Raw genomic sequence first — 17,626 nt, 5'->3', positions numbered from 1 at the left:
AAATGGGAGAAAAATTAAGAAAATGTTGCAGAAACAAATAAAGCTGAAACAAGCAGGTTAAAACTGTAGAGTCTATATTCTGCTCTTGTTATCACAAGCCTGATGATGATGTGTTAAAGTTAACAGCAGATTGCAGCAGAACTTTTAACACTTCTGACTGAGTGATAATTGAGACTGTCTGGGTTATTTTAAGATTGGATACAAATGTGCAGTTCAGAATATGAGGCATTTATCTACCGCTCTACCAAGATGTCTTGTGTGGACTAAACATGCTTCACATAGGGATTCCAGCTGTCCAGTGACAATGAAAACCATCCTAGTTATTATAAAAGTGGCTTTCTTCAGTTTGCTTTTTTGTTTTGTTTTTCAGTTTTGTGCAACATGTCGGACACAAAACCACCGAAAACTTGGTTAACCCCACTTGATGCTGCTGCGCACTAGAATTTTAAAGAGTGCAGTTTATCTATGTGTCACGTATGATATTTTTTTATGACATTGCAGATCGGATTTGAGAAATGGTTGGAAAGCTAATACCAATGATATTTTTATTTCTAAGACTATTACAGATTGGATCAAACTAAAGACACTAAATCTCACTGAGGCTCAGTAGCATTCAATAAATTACCCCAATCATCCAGTGGAGGAGACAGGAGGAAGACCACCGCAGATCAAAATGACATAACATATGTTTTATTGATTGGCTACGAGGAGGGCAACAAGATTTTCAGGGAACAACACATTTACCATTATCTTATTACCATGAAGAACAGTCTGACCTGGAGGCAAGTTACCAATCTTCCAGGCTTCCTCTTGTCTTTTACTTTTAAGTATGTTGTTGTTGATGATGGTGCTCAGCTGCATCTTGTTCTCAGACACATCAGTGTCACATCCATAATCACAGTAAAGAGCATCTATGCTTATACCTTATGTCTGTCTCACTAATCCCTTCCCGTTACTATAGCGTCCAATGTGTGCATCGAGCATTTCAATAGAGCACGCTGTGTGAGTTTTATTACTAGTTAGAGACATCAAAGGTGGTGTTTTGTCTTGATTTTTAAAAATACAACAGGCTTTACAGTCTCTATAATAATAACAATAATCTCCCTCCACAGGAACTTTTGACTCGCTCAACTGACCGACCAGAGAGACAACAACTCAAAGAGGCTCTGGAGGCTATGCAGGTCTGTGTCACACATGTGTTTGTGATGTGTGTGCTCATGAGTGCACTTGAAAGAAACATTACATAATAACTCCACAGTGCCCGAAGCCAAAGATGTATAAAATGTTTCATGCAGCTACTGTGGCTCACAGTAGCGTAAATCTACCATGATATGACAGATGTCAGAAAGATTTTTTAGTCTGAAGGAACATTTGCCTCGCTCTCTCAGGACCTGGCCATGTACATCAACGAAGTCAAGAGGGACAACGAGACACTGAAGAAAATCAGTGAATTCCAAAGTTCTATAGAAAATCTTGTAAGTACTGTGAACTGCTCTGTCACTTTCTTTAATTGTAGAGGAGTTTTGATTTGCCCCCCCACCCCCAGTTTGTTTAATGGCCCTGAAAACATATTTTCTTAATCAGCTTCTAACTATAGGAATGTACACGAGCATGATTTAAAGTTAAAGTTAGAACAATACTGCTTATTTCTGCATTTGGAATTTTATTTGTGCTCTTTTCACTTGTTTAAAGTACTGTAGGAGAAGCTGGAAAAAGGTGAGGGCATTTCCATGTGCCAATATTAACAATATAAGAATCACTCTTCCATGACAGCTAATGGGTTTTTCTCTGATGTCATTTTTTGTTACATTTATATCATATATTATCCAATTTTCAGGCTTTCTCAGAGTGATTAGTCACTGAGCATCACAGAGCACATATTTTAGTATTTTCTTTCATCTGCTGGGAACATATTGCTACCACCTGTTATTTTGCAGAACATGAACCAGAGAAGTTAACTTAATCCCAATATGATGTTCACTACCTATAATGTTTCTAACAATATTTCTAACAACACATTTCTAACAACCCTGTCTTTTCTTCTTTCTTTCTGTCTATCTTTCACCATGTATACTCTTTCTGTCACTCTCAATTCTCCTCACCTTTCCTTTCCTGTGGTTTCTCACTGAGCACTTGAGCCATAGATACAGTAAATCCTGGGGGAACCACCAGTTGAAGTTTTCTTTTTAATCCAAGCTTGATATTTGAATGATATGGATTTTAATGTAACTGAACAGGGATCAAATAGTTTCCAGTTTGTAACATATCTATTTGGATTCTCTCCAAAATCCTGATTCAGCTAAATAATGTATGGTTTCTCATTAAATGTAGAAGTGTAGTACAACAGTGGACTTACTCTCAGTGTGTCTGTGTGACCTAAGCAGCAGGTGAAACTGGAAGAATACGGCAGGCCAAAGATAGACGGAGAGCTGAAGGTTTGTTCCATCGTCAACCGAACAAAACAGGACCGGTGAGTATCAACTCTGCAAAAAAACAACCCCAATTACAAAAGTGTCATTTTCTCACCACCAAAATTAACAATGAATTTGTGTGTATATTCTTTCAGGTATATATTCCTGTTTGATAAAGTGGTCATTGTCTGCAAGAGGAAAGGCTATAGCTATGAGCTCAGAGAGATTATTGAACTGCAGATGTATAAAATGTCAGACGACCCCATGAACAACAGAGACATGAAAAAGGTAAGAAAATAATCCCTTTCAGTTTCAATAAAACACAGAGCCGAACCGTTTCTGACGCAGTGAGACCTTTCTCAAAGGCAGCCGAGCTAGTGCAGGTGATGAAACATCCCATGTAATCATTACAAATGTTGCCCTTGAGCTGAAGGAGAGTGTTGATGGTAATTTCAGATACGGAACTTATGAGTAATGCATTGAAGTGTCAGATATGCATTGTGCTCGCCCATGCTTGAAAGATCATGTAAATGCAGCGAAGGTGATTTAGGATTCATTAAATATAAAAATAAAAAAATTGACCGCAGTGCATTCTGCCACCAATCTAACATGGCTTATGTTTTGAATCTGCATGTCTGTCCATGTTGCATGTGTAACTGGGTCTTTCTCTGGTGTCTTTCTTTTTGCATGCTTACCAGTCAAGTGGAAAAATGGTAAGCTCAAAGTGATCCCTTTATTTAACTCATCTTCTAATAGTGGCCTATATTTGGCAGTGGTGATTTTTGGGGTGTCATGCCGTGATTGTATGCACACCCGCCGGCTCTGTGACTGGCTCTCCAGCTTTTTAGTCAGATGCATCGCTAAAGCATGTGGAGCATCTTTTAGTTCTGATTTTAAATGTGTCCATATTTACAGTGAGTTATGTGTATATTTATGCGCAAAATGCAGGTATGAAAAGCTTCTTTGTTTATCTCCACCATCTGTTGTTCACTTGCTTTTCCTCCCCAGTGGTCCTATGGTTTCTACCTGATCCACCTGCAAGGGAAGCAGGGCTTCCAGTTCTTTTGTAAAACTGAGGAGACGAAGAGGAAGTGGATGGAGCAGTTCGATATGGCCATGTGAGTATGATGGGGATAAACCTCTGTCTGTCTAACCCAGATGACAATCTCATGACGTTGATTTTAAAAAAATATCAGCATTTCAATAAAACATATTACATTGCAAAGGAAATATTATGGTCTGCCTTGTCCAATTAGGTCGCCTCATTCATTATTATTACCTTTCAGGTCCAACATCAAGCCAGAGAGAGCCACAGCCAATCAGCATAACTTCCAGATGCACACATTTGATAAGAACACAAACTGTCGAGCCTGCAAGATGTTGCTGAGGTAACAACCCCAAAAACTCTGCTGCTGATGTGCATAAAAGCACATTGATATCCAACAATGAATAATGAATGCATCCACACACAGACTTTTCCAAAGACCATCCTGGCAATATTCACTAGGAACAGAGATTTATTTTTCAGTGTTATTTGTACAATCTGGGCATAATTTTATGTGGACTCGTGTAAAAAGATACTTTATACACCCTAAAAATGCTTATGTAACAGTGATACAATAATAAAGTGTTTTATTCAGTGGTGGAGGAAGCAGTCAAATTGTTAACTTACATAAGAAGTAGTTATTTTCACAATACTAGAAATGTGAAAATACTCTATTACAAGTAAAAGTCATACATTGAAAATTATACTTACATACATAAGTAAAAAATATGCTTAATCATGCTTATGAAATAGCTTATGCCTATTTCAGAGTATTCAATTATCATATTGGTATACTGAATATTACATTGTATTATAATTACTATTGTATTAACTTGTAGGCAGCATTTTAATATGAAGCATGCTGTGATGGAGCTAATTTGAACTACTAAACAAAACAATCTCCACCCAAGGTCTGCTTATACATCAGTTTTGGGGCTTTAAATTGTGTTACACAGTCCTCGAGGACGTTTGCTCAGTTGTCATGGAGCTGTAGATATTCAAACAGACAGCAGAGATCCTGAGATGTGGTCAAAAGCTCCAAAACAAATGAGTAAGTTGAATTTGAGTGGATATTGTTTGGTCAACTGATAAGCTTAATTGTAACAGCTTTCAGTACTGTTGGGCTGTTTGATCCTTCATATTTTAGTTCATCATGTTTTATTCTGCAATTTCTTTCTGCAAAATTAATAGTGACAATATGACAACATTGGAGTAAAAAGTGCAATATTTGCTTCTGTTTTAGGTATTAGATATACCCAATTAAAGTACTTGAACATTTCAGTACTTGACTACTGGTTTTATGCAGCAGTAATGAAGTACTGCACATTATGATAAGATGTAACACCACTAAAAGTAGTGTTAAGTAAAACATTTAAATACACCCCAAGAGCAAAAAAAACATAAACTAAGGCTCTAAATTAAAGAGACATTTGGTGAGCAACAAACAAACAAACAGACTGAAATCACAGAGGGAATGGTTTTTGGCTAACATAGTCCCTCATTAGCGTCCTGTAAAAGCAATCTTTGGAAAAATGTTCTTATAAGTCTGACAGAGGCTGACAGATGATTTTTTTTAAATTATCTTGTGCACAACACTGTCTGTGTCCCTAAACACACCTCCTCCCATGTGAAAGAGCTGCCCTACTGCAGCAGGGATAACCCGTGTCACTGAATCACCACTTTCACCTCTATTACAGTCAGCCGGCTAAACTCCACTCTGTGTATTGACCCACAAATTTCATGGCTTGGCTGACCTAAATTCACAGAGCCAGTGGAAGCAGGGACCAGCGTTCTCACTCCCTGCTAGATGCTAATTACTGCTGCAGCCCCAGCGGATCCCGTTGTGATTTATGGCACTTACTATTCAACATGGCAGTGTGCAATGCATGCAGTGTTATAGTATCCATAACAAATACTGTTCTGGAGTATGTGGCCTTAAATTGAGCGAGTTTATTTCGTGATTTTTAAAAGATTGCAGAATGGAAATGGTGGCGAATGCATAAACAGGTCTAAAGTAACAAGCAGCCAGCCCCCTTGTATGTTGCACTTACAAGAAGTTAATTTGTGTCTGAGACACTTCCTGTATGCATTACTGATACATGTTGTGTGTGTGTGTGTGTGTGTGTGTGTGTGTGTGTGTGTGTGTGTGTGTGTGTGTGTGTGTGTGTGTGTGTGTGTGTGTGTGTGTGTGTGTGTGTGTGTGTGTGTGTGTGTGTGTGTGTGTGGTGTGTGTGTCCTCTAGGGGCATCTTCTATCAGGGCTACTTCTGCTCTCGCTGTGGAACAGGAGCACACAAAGAGTGTCTGGAAGTGATCACCATCTGCAAAATTAGTAGGTTTTTCCTCTGCTGTTCTAGCAGAAATTCTGATTTAATTTTACTTTCCTGGGGGTTAGTAGATCAACTGAGCAATGTCTAAATTAAATTGTTCATTGAGTATTGTGTGACAGACATCATTAATGTGTATGATATTGTAACTTAAGAGGTTATTTTATTTTTGTTTTTGACTAAATTAATTCTGAGTCATGAAATTTAATTAAATGGGTTCAGTGGAGTTCCTATGGGATCACAAATTGCATTATGTTTTCTGGGTTTAGTATCAAAGCGGGCCCTCTTTGATACTAAACCCAGGATATAAATGATATATTTTTCAACTGATAGGGAACTGATGAGTTATTCCTAACCTTTTTTGGCTTTTAACCCCTTAAAATGAATCAATGCCTGCTTGTGACACATTATGATAGATTCCATATGTCTTTGGGTTATGACAATTAAAAATTATCCAATCATTCACAAGAAAAAGTAGCAAAGAGTTTATGTCAACAGAAGTAAATGTCATTTTGTGAAGCATAGATAACTGTTTGGCTTTTTTCTTCTTTCTGATCATGTTAATTATCTCACCACCCATCAGATAAATCTGGGTGCTCAGAGTCTGTTTGGGAACCACTCATGTACTCAACATGAATTCAGAAAATCATGGGCCTGTTTTCACCCACACCCATAGTTCCTCAGGTCAAGAACACTGACATTCTTCAGTCAACCAGAAAAGTAATGAATTGGAAACAGGAAACAAAAAACGGGACTGATTGGGAATGGTGACAATTAAAGGTGCCAGGCAGGCTGTAGCACAAAAATAACACTTGCATGGTACTATGCTGTGTAGTTTGGCTCCTTCTGCTTTATCTGTGGTTGCTTTACATCCACTGTTTGAATCCTCTCTGACTGTCTCCATATCCTTTGTCTTTTGTTTCAGATCCTCATGACTTGGTGAGTAGAAACACATCAGTCAACACACAGTATTTAACAGTATTATCTTCTTTACTACATCCCCTCATTGCCAATTTACCACTTAAAGATGTTTTTTTTTTCATAATAAAAGAATGATTCCTAAATGATACAGTCAAGAGTTTTGTTTGGTAATTGTATGTCATGTATTCATGTATTTGCTTTTTTAAATTTGTTTTATAGGAACCTGGAATGTCATCAGGTAAGAGTACTTCCTGTCACCTAAACATGAGAAGACTTTGATATAAAACTGGACAAGTTTGTAATAAATGCATCTGCTGTTGAATTGCAAAGCTCTCTACTGCCATCTAGTGGACAGAACCACTACTTATGAGCTACAACAACATTATCAACGATGAAAAATGGGTGACAATATGTGTATGGATATAAAAAATGTTATTTGAAATTTAAAAACTACAAGACCTTTGGAATAAGTAAAGAGTGTCATTGTTGGTTCACAGTATCTTGAAATAATCAATACAGTGCTCAGGATGGGGAGAATGAGATACAGTTTGAGATGGCACGCAATGTTGCTCTTTATAAGTTTTGCTTTGTAATTTCTGGCCTGTTCACCTGATAAGATACTTCAAAGAGGACAGGGAAACAGATACAATGCAACAAAGATCCTGGTCCAGATTTTAACCCAGGATATTGTGGTTATATTGTGTGTGTCTAAGACCACTGCATCACTTAGAGGGCAAGATTCTTATGCAAAACAGTCCTGCTTTATCAGCCTAAATCACTATGTAACATGCAACACTGGAGAGGGAAATCCAAACTACAGTAAGCAGTACTCTGAGAATAATAAAAGCACCACAAACTGCCCAAAGAAATAAATGATTTCTTGGTATAGAGGTTCAGATTTTTCTAAATGTGAGCTCAAATGGAGCTACAAAATATGCAACTTGTTTATCCCACTTAGCTTTGTCAATACTCACTGCAAACACTGTTTCCAGGTCCCAAGATGGTGGCAGTGAGGAACTACCACGGCACACCAGCACCTCCAGGGAAGACGCCTCTCTGTTTTCAAACAGGAGATTTTATAGAGCTGCTAAAGGGAGATCCTGACACCACGTGGTGGGAGGTACAGCAACGTAATTTAAATCATAAGTATCTGAAGTATATACCACTTTGACACGTAGTGTGATGTTGGCTTGATGTACTCCAGAATATTAAGTACTTGTTTCAGATACAGTGAACAGAACAAGACTCACAGCAATTTTTGTCCTGTCAGGGTTAGTATCAAAAAGAGTCAGCATTTCAACCTTGTAGTCATTGATTCATGTTTAATCAACTGTGCTGTAGTTCAGGGCCAAAATACAACTGTTCAAATACTGCCAATTTAAATGAAAGAATTTATCCTGGGCATTATTTAAGGTAAGTATTATTACAATAATTTGAAATCAAATTAATCAAACCTGGTATATTGTAGATATGTAGGCATTGTTTTCCATTTTTATAAGAGTTCTTGATTATTTAGACAGCTTGTGAAAAACATGTGTTACGACTTGGACTCTACAGAGGTCCCATTCAAGTGTTTAAGAGAATTAATGTCTGAGAGTTACAAGAGTAACCCTGTCCTTTACCAGTTATCATTACCTCTGACATACCAAAGACAAGTTGTGTGTCAGGTAGTGGTAAGGAGCAGGTTCACCATGTCAGGTCAGGCAACATGTTCATCCTCCACAATACTACAGTAACCCATAACAGACGAAAACAAACACTTGTTATAGAGAGGGTGGATCACATTTCAGCTGGTTGCAATCTGCAACCTCACCACTAGATGCCACTATATCTTACACACTAGTCCTTTAATGGCCACTTCAAAACTGCAGTACAGATGATGATTAATGTTTTATGGTCATATTAGGGCAAGAGTCAAGCAGTTAGGTTTAACTGTGGGACCTAAAGACATTGGAGGCCATAAACTAGCACAGTGGGAAAACACAAGGGTATATTGTATGTTTTGTTAATATATTTTAATTAGTTAAGATTAAAAATGAGAACCAACAGTGTCACAGCTTCTTTTAATATTTTAACTGTGTTGCACTTTAAGACTAGAGGCGTACGTACATTCTTGGTTATTCACACATGATAAACAGGGCCTGCTTAATTTATGGTTGTTTGAAAGTACTGTTGTTGTTGCTGTAGGCATAAAAAATGGCATCAACACACCATTTATGTATGACGGCCACCTATTTGTGGAAAACAAATCTGTTATTCTTGCATAGTCTAAAGTTGTAGTATTCAAACTGTGTTAGAATGCACTCATTAACATTTCATTTCATAATAGGCTTAATTTAAGCACCACACACTGTTCATGCAGTTTCAATGAGCATTGTATTTATTCTGATATATGCAGTAGATTTGTGAAATTAAGTATAAGAGTATAAGAAAGTCAAAACCTCAGTTTTTTATAAGGGGGATAATACTTTTGCTGGAGGGCCCTGGATTTTGCCCACAGGCTGCTATTTGCCCACCACTGTTTTAGGGATTTTTACTATGTATGCAGGAAGCATGGGGCAAGAAGTGAGAACAACAAAGTACTCTGACCACATTTGAATCAGGTATGTTGTGGTTATGTAGTCAAAGGTCGTTAGACCACCAGGATGACTCACATGGTGAATCATTTGTGTATGATATAATAGGATAGTGTAAAGTTATATTCCCGTTGAACCAAAGTCAAATTATTTCCTGACTCACGGACACTATGAAGGCAATCCCTCTTCATCTACCCTTAGCAAAGCTATTAATCCTCTTTTAGGCCAACTGTACCTGCAGACCCGGAGGATCCTCTACAGAGAATTAGACTGGATGACAGGAGCTGTACTTATTCACTACTCACTCCGGGCATTTTTGACATTCCTGCTGAATCACTGACTCTCATACACTTTCAGCTTCTTTTAACAGCCTAGCTTTTCTCACAGTGACTCAGGGCAACTCTCTGATGCCATTAATTTAGACTAAGTGTATTAGGTTATCCCTCTACAACATGACATTTTAATCTCTCTGTGCAATGTCAACGAGTGTGCTGAGCTTAAAAATGGATTGCTTGAGGTAGCAAGCGTCTCTGTAAAGTTACAAACTTCTCTTTTAGGTGTCTGATGTTGATGGCTGAACTTGACAGATGTTTTAATTTCATTGTTGGTGCAGCATCAGTGTGTGATGTATAATGTATATAATGTGTATTAAGTCAAAGCCAGTATATTGCTGGATTTAATCTGTACTGTATATCTTGTCTGATAGTTTTTTAAAAGTTTTAATACATTTATTTGCCTTTACTGTATGAGTTTTGTCTTGTTCTTCCAGGGAAAGCTGATACAAACACAAAAGAGTGGCTTTTTCCCCAGTTCATGTGTAAAACCTTGTTTGGACCCAAAGGTAAATCGCCTATATATATATATATATATATATATATACATACACCTGGTAGTTAATCATTTCAATGTGTGTGATTCCTGGCTCTTTAATGTGTTGTGTGTGTTATTTTTGACAGCCCTTCCCGTCATTATCTAGCCGGCAGTCCTCAAGGGAAGCAGACTACTATGGATATCCTTGGTAAGATCCTTTACTTATGAGGGTTGTGAATTTAAATTGGGTCATCTTCACACTTTTAAGGCCCTTTTCACTATATACTGCTATTACCCTGAGGTCATTATCGTTTAATTACTTTAGATCCATTAATGTTAACCGTCTGTACTGTTAACTTCATGCACTATTCCAAATTAAAACAAACTGACCCTGGACACAACCGCTATCAAAAGATTAATTACTACACAGTTGTTTGATGTCTAGAATTTTTAAAGCCTTCACCATGTCATTCGATTATATGACTTTCCATTTGGAGGTCACAATATTTATTCTCTGCTTCTCTGTAGGTTTGCAGGGAACATGGAGCGCCAGCAGGCCGACAACCTCTTAAAATCTCACAGCAGTGGGACCTACCTTATCAGAGAGAGGACAGCTGAGGCAGAGCGGTTTGCCATCAGCATCAAGTGAGTGTTTCACATTTTACAGTAGAGAGAGAGAGGGAAGATTTTTATCCACCACTCTTTGGGGAATAAACCTTCTCACGGGATGGCCCACTCAGTTTTTTCACTGCATCTTTTAGCTTCTGCTAATTACCATTCAGTAATTGCTTTTTTTATATAAATCCATTTTTTTTGTGCATTTCCTCTAAGACAATGCTCCCAAAGAGAAATAATGTAGTTCTTAGTGGAGCTGTCATACAGTGATGCATTGTCTCCAAGTCTTTTAGACAGCTGCAAGAGGTTGATGAGGTCAGAAATTAGAGCAATAGGAAAACTTGTGAAATTACTTCATTTTGTACTACAAGACTTTTTAGTATAACAAAACATCTGAACATCTTTACAGATTCAATGATGAAGTGAAACACATCAAAGTCATTGAAAAAGACAGCTGGATTCACATCACTGAGGCCAAGAAGTTTGAGAGTCTTTTGGTAAGTCATTTGTACTGCTTCCCACATAAACATACCTGCAGTACCTTGAGTTATGTCAGCGTGAAAGCAGAAAAAGAAATTCAAATGCTCACAGGTTTTCTGCTTTTATATAACAGGAGCTGGTGGAGTACTATCAGACCCATTCACTCAAAGAAAGCTTCAAGTTGTTAGATACCACATTGCGATATCCCTACAAATCGAGAGAACGCTCGCTAACACGGGCCAGCACACGCTCACCAGGTAGGTCTTCTACAGGTCAGCTTGAGGCAAGGACACATGATGGGATGACTTTTATTATGCACTCACACCCAAAGATTGAAGATTGAAGATGGAATTCAATACCAATGCTTTCTTGTTACTTGATGCAGTTTATGCAAATCCAATGTTTCAAGAGCAACAGATGTGTTTAGCCAGTGGAAAATGAAGACACTAAACTATAACATGTACTCTGCTGAGTTTTGAAAAGTTGATTGTGTTGCTTAATGAACAAACCTATAGGCCTTACCTGTATATATGATAATCAGAATAATTTATGCCAATATGTGGACTTACAGTGGTGATTAGAAGTGAGTAACACTTGTCCGACTGGCGAAAAGTTAAGACAATTCAAGTTTTATAGAGCACCTACAGAAGGCAAGATGAAAGATGAACTATATTCTGTGTTAAGGTCATTTTCAATTTTATGTAGGATGTTTTAGCCTCCACCTGATGGCCGACAAGGCAGCACAGCCATGCTGTTCCAGATCCAACAAACTGTCCTCTTAGCCCTGGTCTTCCTATTCTGGGCAACATGGCTTTTTCCAAAGGTCGCCATTCCATAAGCGTTCAAGAAATCACTTTTAGTTTCCTGATAGGTCATGAGCTTTGGGTACTGACCAATGGAATGAGATCAAAGAAGTGGCATGTGGCCAAAATTAGTTTTCTATGCAGGGTGGCTCAGACATTTGAAAGGGGCTAGAGTGTAGAACTGCTACATTTTCATGTTGAGAAGAGTGAGTTGAAAGGAGTGTTTCAGCACCTGGACGTCTTCCTGTGGTGATAATACAGCTGAGAAGAGACCACGGGGTAAACCCAGAACACGCTGGAGGGATTACATGTCCTATTTGACCTGGGAACGCCTCAAAATCAACCAAGAAGAACTAGATGACAAATGGATAGATTGATGGATGGATGGGTGGATATTTTGGTCCCGACTGACAGCACATTATATGTCAACTTATATAGCTGCCTGCCTTTATGAATGGTCTTGTCATTACTAATTTGAGTGAAGAGACATTACAATGTGCAGGTGCAGCTTACAAATCTGATCCCTTGCCATCTTGGCTGTAGATGTAGCAAGGGAGGGTAGAATAAATGAGACTGCCTCCCACTCTCTTTGTCTTCACTTGCTCTCTTTTCCTCCCCAGGCCACTGACTCTCCTGACTCATCCGGAGAGGAATGGAGGGAGGCCAGGAGGGAAGGGGGCAGAGAAGGAGACAAGCAGTGTGAAATAGATAAAGAGAGAAAGACAAAGAGGAAGAGTTTGTCAGCTAACTCAGAGGCCTATGGACTGGCTGTCTGAATTGGCTGCCCTCTCTGTCCATTAGAGTGTATGAATACTGGCTGTGGCTCTGCACTGGCTTCTGTCCTGCACTGGCCTGCCTTTATTCACTCCACAGGAAGACCCAGTTGGCCATTACAGCATGATTATTTCCCCCCTGTTTTGGCTTAATTTGGAAACGGATGGACACAATTGAGTATATGCTGATGATGATGTGCTCTCGCTCTTTGTCTGTATACGTTGGCACTTTTGATATTTTTGTAGCTGCGGCCACGTCGCGCCCAGGGCTGCACACGGAGACAGTGGTTGGATTAGAAACGATTTATTATGATTAAGAAGCATCTATGATCATACAGTGTAGTATCAGGGAGTTTGTTGAGGGCTGATTACAATCATGGCCAATCACATCAGCTCCTCTGTTCTCTTTAAAAGCAGTGCTTTCTGCGCTATTGTGTAGTCTCCTCATGCCTTTACATCAGTGCATTAACTGACAGTTCCCACAATGATCTTGTTTACAATCCAAAATAATTGTAGTTCTGTTAATAACAGATTCTTGTTTTGAGTGAAATCATGACACAAAAATTGTGAAGATTAAAATAATGAGAGCAGAGCCCACTCTTCAAATGACAGACAGAACTTCAATACACTTGGCTTTCCCTTGTTTCTTTTTTTTTATTCTCTGCTTCTCTGGCTTGAGCTCTGCATGCTCCTCAAAACAATTTCTAGCTTTATTTCCTTCTCTTTCTCTCTCTCTCTCTCCTCTCAGCAGCCACCTGCGCCTCCTACAACTTCTCCTTCCTCAGTCCACAGGGCCTCAACTTCTCCTCTTCTCAGAGCTCAGCTCCCTTTTGGTCAGGTACTCTCTCTCTTTCTCTCTCTCTTTCTGTACTCGCTCATGTTGTCTCTCTGCACCCCGTCGCCTCTAATTTCATAATAAGCCTCTGTGCTCTCATCCTCATTACTTCCTCTCTGTGGCGCTCTTTTCTTTAATGAGAGCATTTCATTTTTCTAACCAGGATGACATTCCCTTATTAAATCAAGAAAAGAAAACCAATTTCCTCCCTTGATGAAAGAACTTGTCCTTTCCCATCATGCTCATTTGTCATTGTGTGACTACACTGTGTCATGCTGAACACCAAACTGGCCATCTTTCTTCTGCTCCATCTTCACAATTAATTATTACCACTGCGTCCAGTACGACCTTTCCCCTCTCAGCTACCCCCACATGCATAAAAATGATTGTTTATCACCAATACTAGCATTTAACAACTTAAATTACGTACAAAGTTGACTGTGAAATTAGCTTTTTTTATGAATGGTTGAGCTCACATTGTTTCCATTTTCACAGTGTTTACTCCTCGGGTGGTCAGTACAGCAGTGGCCAGATATAACTTTGCAGCGCGAGACATGAGAGAACTGTCACTGCGAGAAGGAGACATCGTCAAAATCTACAGCAAGATCGGGGGAGACCAGGGCTGGTGGAAAGGAGAGGCCAATGGACGAGTGAGCAAACCGTCACCATCTGTTCACTCATGGAGGGGGTTAAACTGATTGGGGTAGTAATGATAATGTAATGAGCCAGACTGAAAAACAAACACATAGAAGAAGAACATATTTGGAGCAATTATCTTTCTAAATTGGTACAGTTGGAGTTATACTTTAAAAGCAGATCCTGTTAGGGATGTGCATAAGGCTAAAGGAGTGTCTGAATTTAACAATTAAACCATTAATATTAAAAGCATGCCTAAAGTAGGTAGTTGAGAGAGAGAAAAGTAAAAGCCTTGGCTGCTGGGAAATGCGCCAGTTTAATAGGTGGGCCGTGAAACTGGATGTGATGTCAGCTTTTTATTCTGGAGATGTTCTCTATTACATTGTAAATTTAATGGTGTTAATGTGTTGCTATTGAGTCAGAGCAAGGGTATCCACTTAACTGCTGCGTAGCTGAACTGGGCTGTACTCTGGCTGTCCAAGTGTGAGCACATTATAATAATAACATGATACTCTGATGGAATGTAAGGTTTTGAATTGACAGTGACATCTTTGTCATGTGGAGGCCGGGTCTTATTAATTGTCAGATGAAACCACCTAAGTTCCTATTAATGACATGCTATTATAATATGACATGCATTATAATCAGAATGTTATCAGATTAACTGGACCACTTCAGGGAGTGGTCTGAGTGGCCTGAGTGGAAAATCCCCTACAGTAGAAAAGGCAGTGGAGCTACAGAGTAGCCCCTCCCTTGCAGAGTGAAAATAACAGGCTCATACTGCACAGCAGCAGCATTTCACTTCAGGTCCATCGGCTCCTCCTTTCCTAATTTGCACATTTAGATTCAATCACAATGCGGAAAAAAGTTTTTTAAAACAGCTTATTAATATCAGCATGAATACAAAATGTCATTATCCACATAGTGGATAATGTAGTCTTTTACATTTGGTTCTTTGATTACTTTGAGCATCAACTCTTAGTTCACTTTACTACCCCAACAAGTAGGAAAAATGGTTGCCTAGCAACAGCTGAAATAGTGATTGGAGTAGCCTTCAAGTATTTTTTTTAGAACACGGATGAGGCTGCTCTGAGCTGTGCAGTTATCTGTAAATAATGCTCCCCCGGCCAATCAGAGCACACTATTCAGAGTGGCCTGAGTAATCTGATGCATTCATGCACAAACAGTAGTTAAGGTCAAGCTGACAAGGTGTTTTATCTGAGGTCCAGTCAACATCTGTTGTTTGTATTTTCTAATATAAAATATAATTACTGTTTTATGTTTCAGATCGGATGGTTTCCCTCAACTTACGTGGATGAAGAAGGAGTGCAGTAAAGCTTGGATGTTGCCGACCTGGCTCCCTTCAAATCAGGAACCACCTTTTATCTACTGTTCTCAGAGAAAATCACTCACTCTCTCCAGGAAAAAAAACAAAACTTTTTTGTTGTTGTTTTTGCCCAGATACGTTTTTTTTTTTTTTTTTAATCCAGCAAGCGTTGCTCTATCTTCAATTATGCATCAGCTTTGCTTTTGTTTGTATTTTTCGCAGGATGTCCTGTTTAATTTCTGTACAGGAAAGAAGAAGAAAGAGAAGAAGAAAAAAAAAACTTTGTTGCTGTGTGTCAGCCTCTGTGTGCTCTGCAGTGGCTTTATTGAAGCAGGAAGTGACTATGGATAGCTTTACTTTGAAAAGGCTCCCCTTTGTTGCAGGTCTATGCGAGGTGAAATAATTGTACAGTATAGATAATTTATTGAATAGAGATTATTATCATTACTAATGATTATTGTGGGAAAGTTGATTTTAGTAAAGAATCAGACAGGAGAAAACTAAATTAAGGAGGAAAAAAAAAAGACAGATGCTCAGTTTTCATGTCGAGAGATTTTGCCTTAGTTGTCATGGTGATGCCTTATGGGCTGACACCACCGGAGGGAATCGACTTTGTTGACTGGTTTTACTTCTCATGTATGCATGTGCCCATGTGCGGCCCACACAAACACACACACACACACACATAAACACATACAGACCAATGTACAGTACGGTGCCTTTGAAGAATGGTCGTTGCTTACTGAATCTCAACATCAGCCAGTAAAGAACATCTGCTGTCCCCCAAAAAAAGACTGTTTGTCCACATCCAGAGGATGTCCCTAAAGCAGGGGAGATGCACTTTTTACAACAGTGAGGTCGGCTCGCAAGATGCTGAAGCATTTATCTCATCCCGACTGGACTCACAAAGACAGATTGTGAGACGCGGAGGGTTTTTATAGCCAACAACAATCAAGTACACAAGTTCACATCAGTCTTGAAGTCACAAGTCTATGGGTGCAATTAGCTGGATGCGAAAGGGAAACATCAAGACATTCCACTCGACAACCACTTCACACTTTCAAATCTCGGTGTTCATCGTTTTTATTGTTTGACTTTCTTTTATTTTTTTGCACACAATCAAGATTTAGTTTTCGAGAACTGGACCAACAGTTTGTTTTAATTGTTTGAAGCCAAATTCAGCCATGTTTTAATGTCTGCATGGAGTTTGATCCAATTGTTACTGTATGATTTTTTTGTATCTTGCCTTATTTTTACAGATGATCAGGTGACAGGATGTTTTTTTTTGTGAGGTTTTTCTCCTTACTGTTGATCATTTTTCATGTGTGAATTCCATTTTTTTTTTTTTTTTGGTGCTGTGCAGACTGGTGAAAAATTAAACAGTGTCCGTAAAAAAAACATGTTGAACCTGAAGGAATACTTTGTGTTAATTTAACATAAATCCACGGGAGGAGCCCTTAATCATTTGGTGATTTTTCAAGGGGTGCAGTGCTTAGTGTTTCCATTTACTTCCAGTGACTTCCTAGTGCCATAAATACAAAGTATGTTGGCGTACAGCTTTCATTAATGTTTTTTAGCATAAATATACCACACAATTTTCTAATTGTAGTTATTGACGGTGTTATCGCGTCATTCTTTAAAAAGGTAATTCAAGATGTTTACATTAAATTTGATATACAGCAAATTAACTACTTCTGTTCTATGGCCTTACAGTACCTTTAACCCTTTTTTATATTCCACCAACTCAATTCAGTATTGATTCAAATCTGAAAGGAATAGTCATTTTTTTAAATAAATTGTGGACCGTCTACTTGCTGCAAATGGGTTAAAAAGTGATTCACATACCCCACTGAGAAGTAAAGTGCAAACACTGAGCACAACATTTCTGGCTGGTTCACAAAGGCTAAAGGAGCAGAAGATGCTGATATGTTTAGCTTCTAAACTTTTGACTGTCCTGTGACGTGTGTTATTGCATAAAAGGCAAACCGGGCCCCTGAAATACACAAAGTCCTGCCACTGTGTAAGGGGAGGACATGCAGCAGGCCTCCAATGTCGTCTTGTCGAGTGA

General features: G+C 38.8%; 2 protein-coding genes across 7 annotated transcripts in view; one reads left to right on the top strand and one right to left on the bottom strand.

Annotated features, from left to right (window-relative positions):
• Window positions 1–15,655, top strand: part of vav2 (vav 2 guanine nucleotide exchange factor) — a 187,890-nt gene extending 172,235 nt beyond the window's left edge. Inside the window, exons 11-29 of one of the 6 annotated variants that reach the window (XM_062435263.1) lie at window positions 1,113–1,181; window positions 1,389–1,475; window positions 2,385–2,470; window positions 2,567–2,699; window positions 3,110–3,124; window positions 3,420–3,529; window positions 3,698–3,799; window positions 5,699–5,787; window positions 6,708–6,721; window positions 6,923–6,941; window positions 7,696–7,823; window positions 10,049–10,120; window positions 10,236–10,297; window positions 10,618–10,734; window positions 11,114–11,201; window positions 11,318–11,441; window positions 13,509–13,598; window positions 14,091–14,245; window positions 15,519–15,655. In XM_062435263.1, the coding sequence (XP_062291247.1) occupies window positions 1,113–1,181; window positions 1,389–1,475; window positions 2,385–2,470; window positions 2,567–2,699; window positions 3,110–3,124; window positions 3,420–3,529; window positions 3,698–3,799; window positions 5,699–5,787; window positions 6,708–6,721; window positions 6,923–6,941; window positions 7,696–7,823; window positions 10,049–10,120; window positions 10,236–10,297; window positions 10,618–10,734; window positions 11,114–11,201; window positions 11,318–11,441; window positions 13,509–13,598; window positions 14,091–14,245; window positions 15,519–15,566 (1,608 nt within the window). In that variant the 3' untranslated portion in view covers window positions 15,567–15,655. Of the gene's footprint in view, window positions 1–1,112; window positions 1,182–1,388; window positions 1,476–2,381; window positions 2,471–2,566; window positions 2,700–3,109; window positions 3,125–3,419; window positions 3,530–3,697; window positions 3,800–5,698; window positions 5,788–6,707; window positions 6,722–6,922; window positions 6,942–7,695; window positions 7,824–10,048; window positions 10,121–10,235; window positions 10,298–10,617; window positions 10,735–11,113; window positions 11,202–11,317; window positions 11,442–12,607; window positions 13,671–14,090; window positions 14,246–15,518 lie in introns of those variants that run through there. The other 5 variants (XM_062435259.1, XM_062435258.1, XM_062435261.1 and 2 more) reach the window with 5 other exon arrangements.
• Window positions 1–17,626, bottom strand: part of LOC133994936 (leucine-rich repeat transmembrane neuronal protein 4-like) — a 933,350-nt gene that overhangs the window by 735,522 nt on the left and 180,202 nt on the right. The window lies entirely within an intron of this gene.

This window comes from Scomber scombrus, chromosome 15 (genome assembly GCF_963691925.1).
Source record: "Scomber scombrus chromosome 15, fScoSco1.1, whole genome shotgun sequence".
Taxonomy (NCBI): domain Eukaryota; kingdom Metazoa; phylum Chordata; class Actinopteri; order Scombriformes; family Scombridae; genus Scomber; species Scomber scombrus.
The sequence above is the reverse complement of the archived record's forward strand: the minus strand, read 5'-3'. Positions and strand labels throughout refer to the sequence as shown.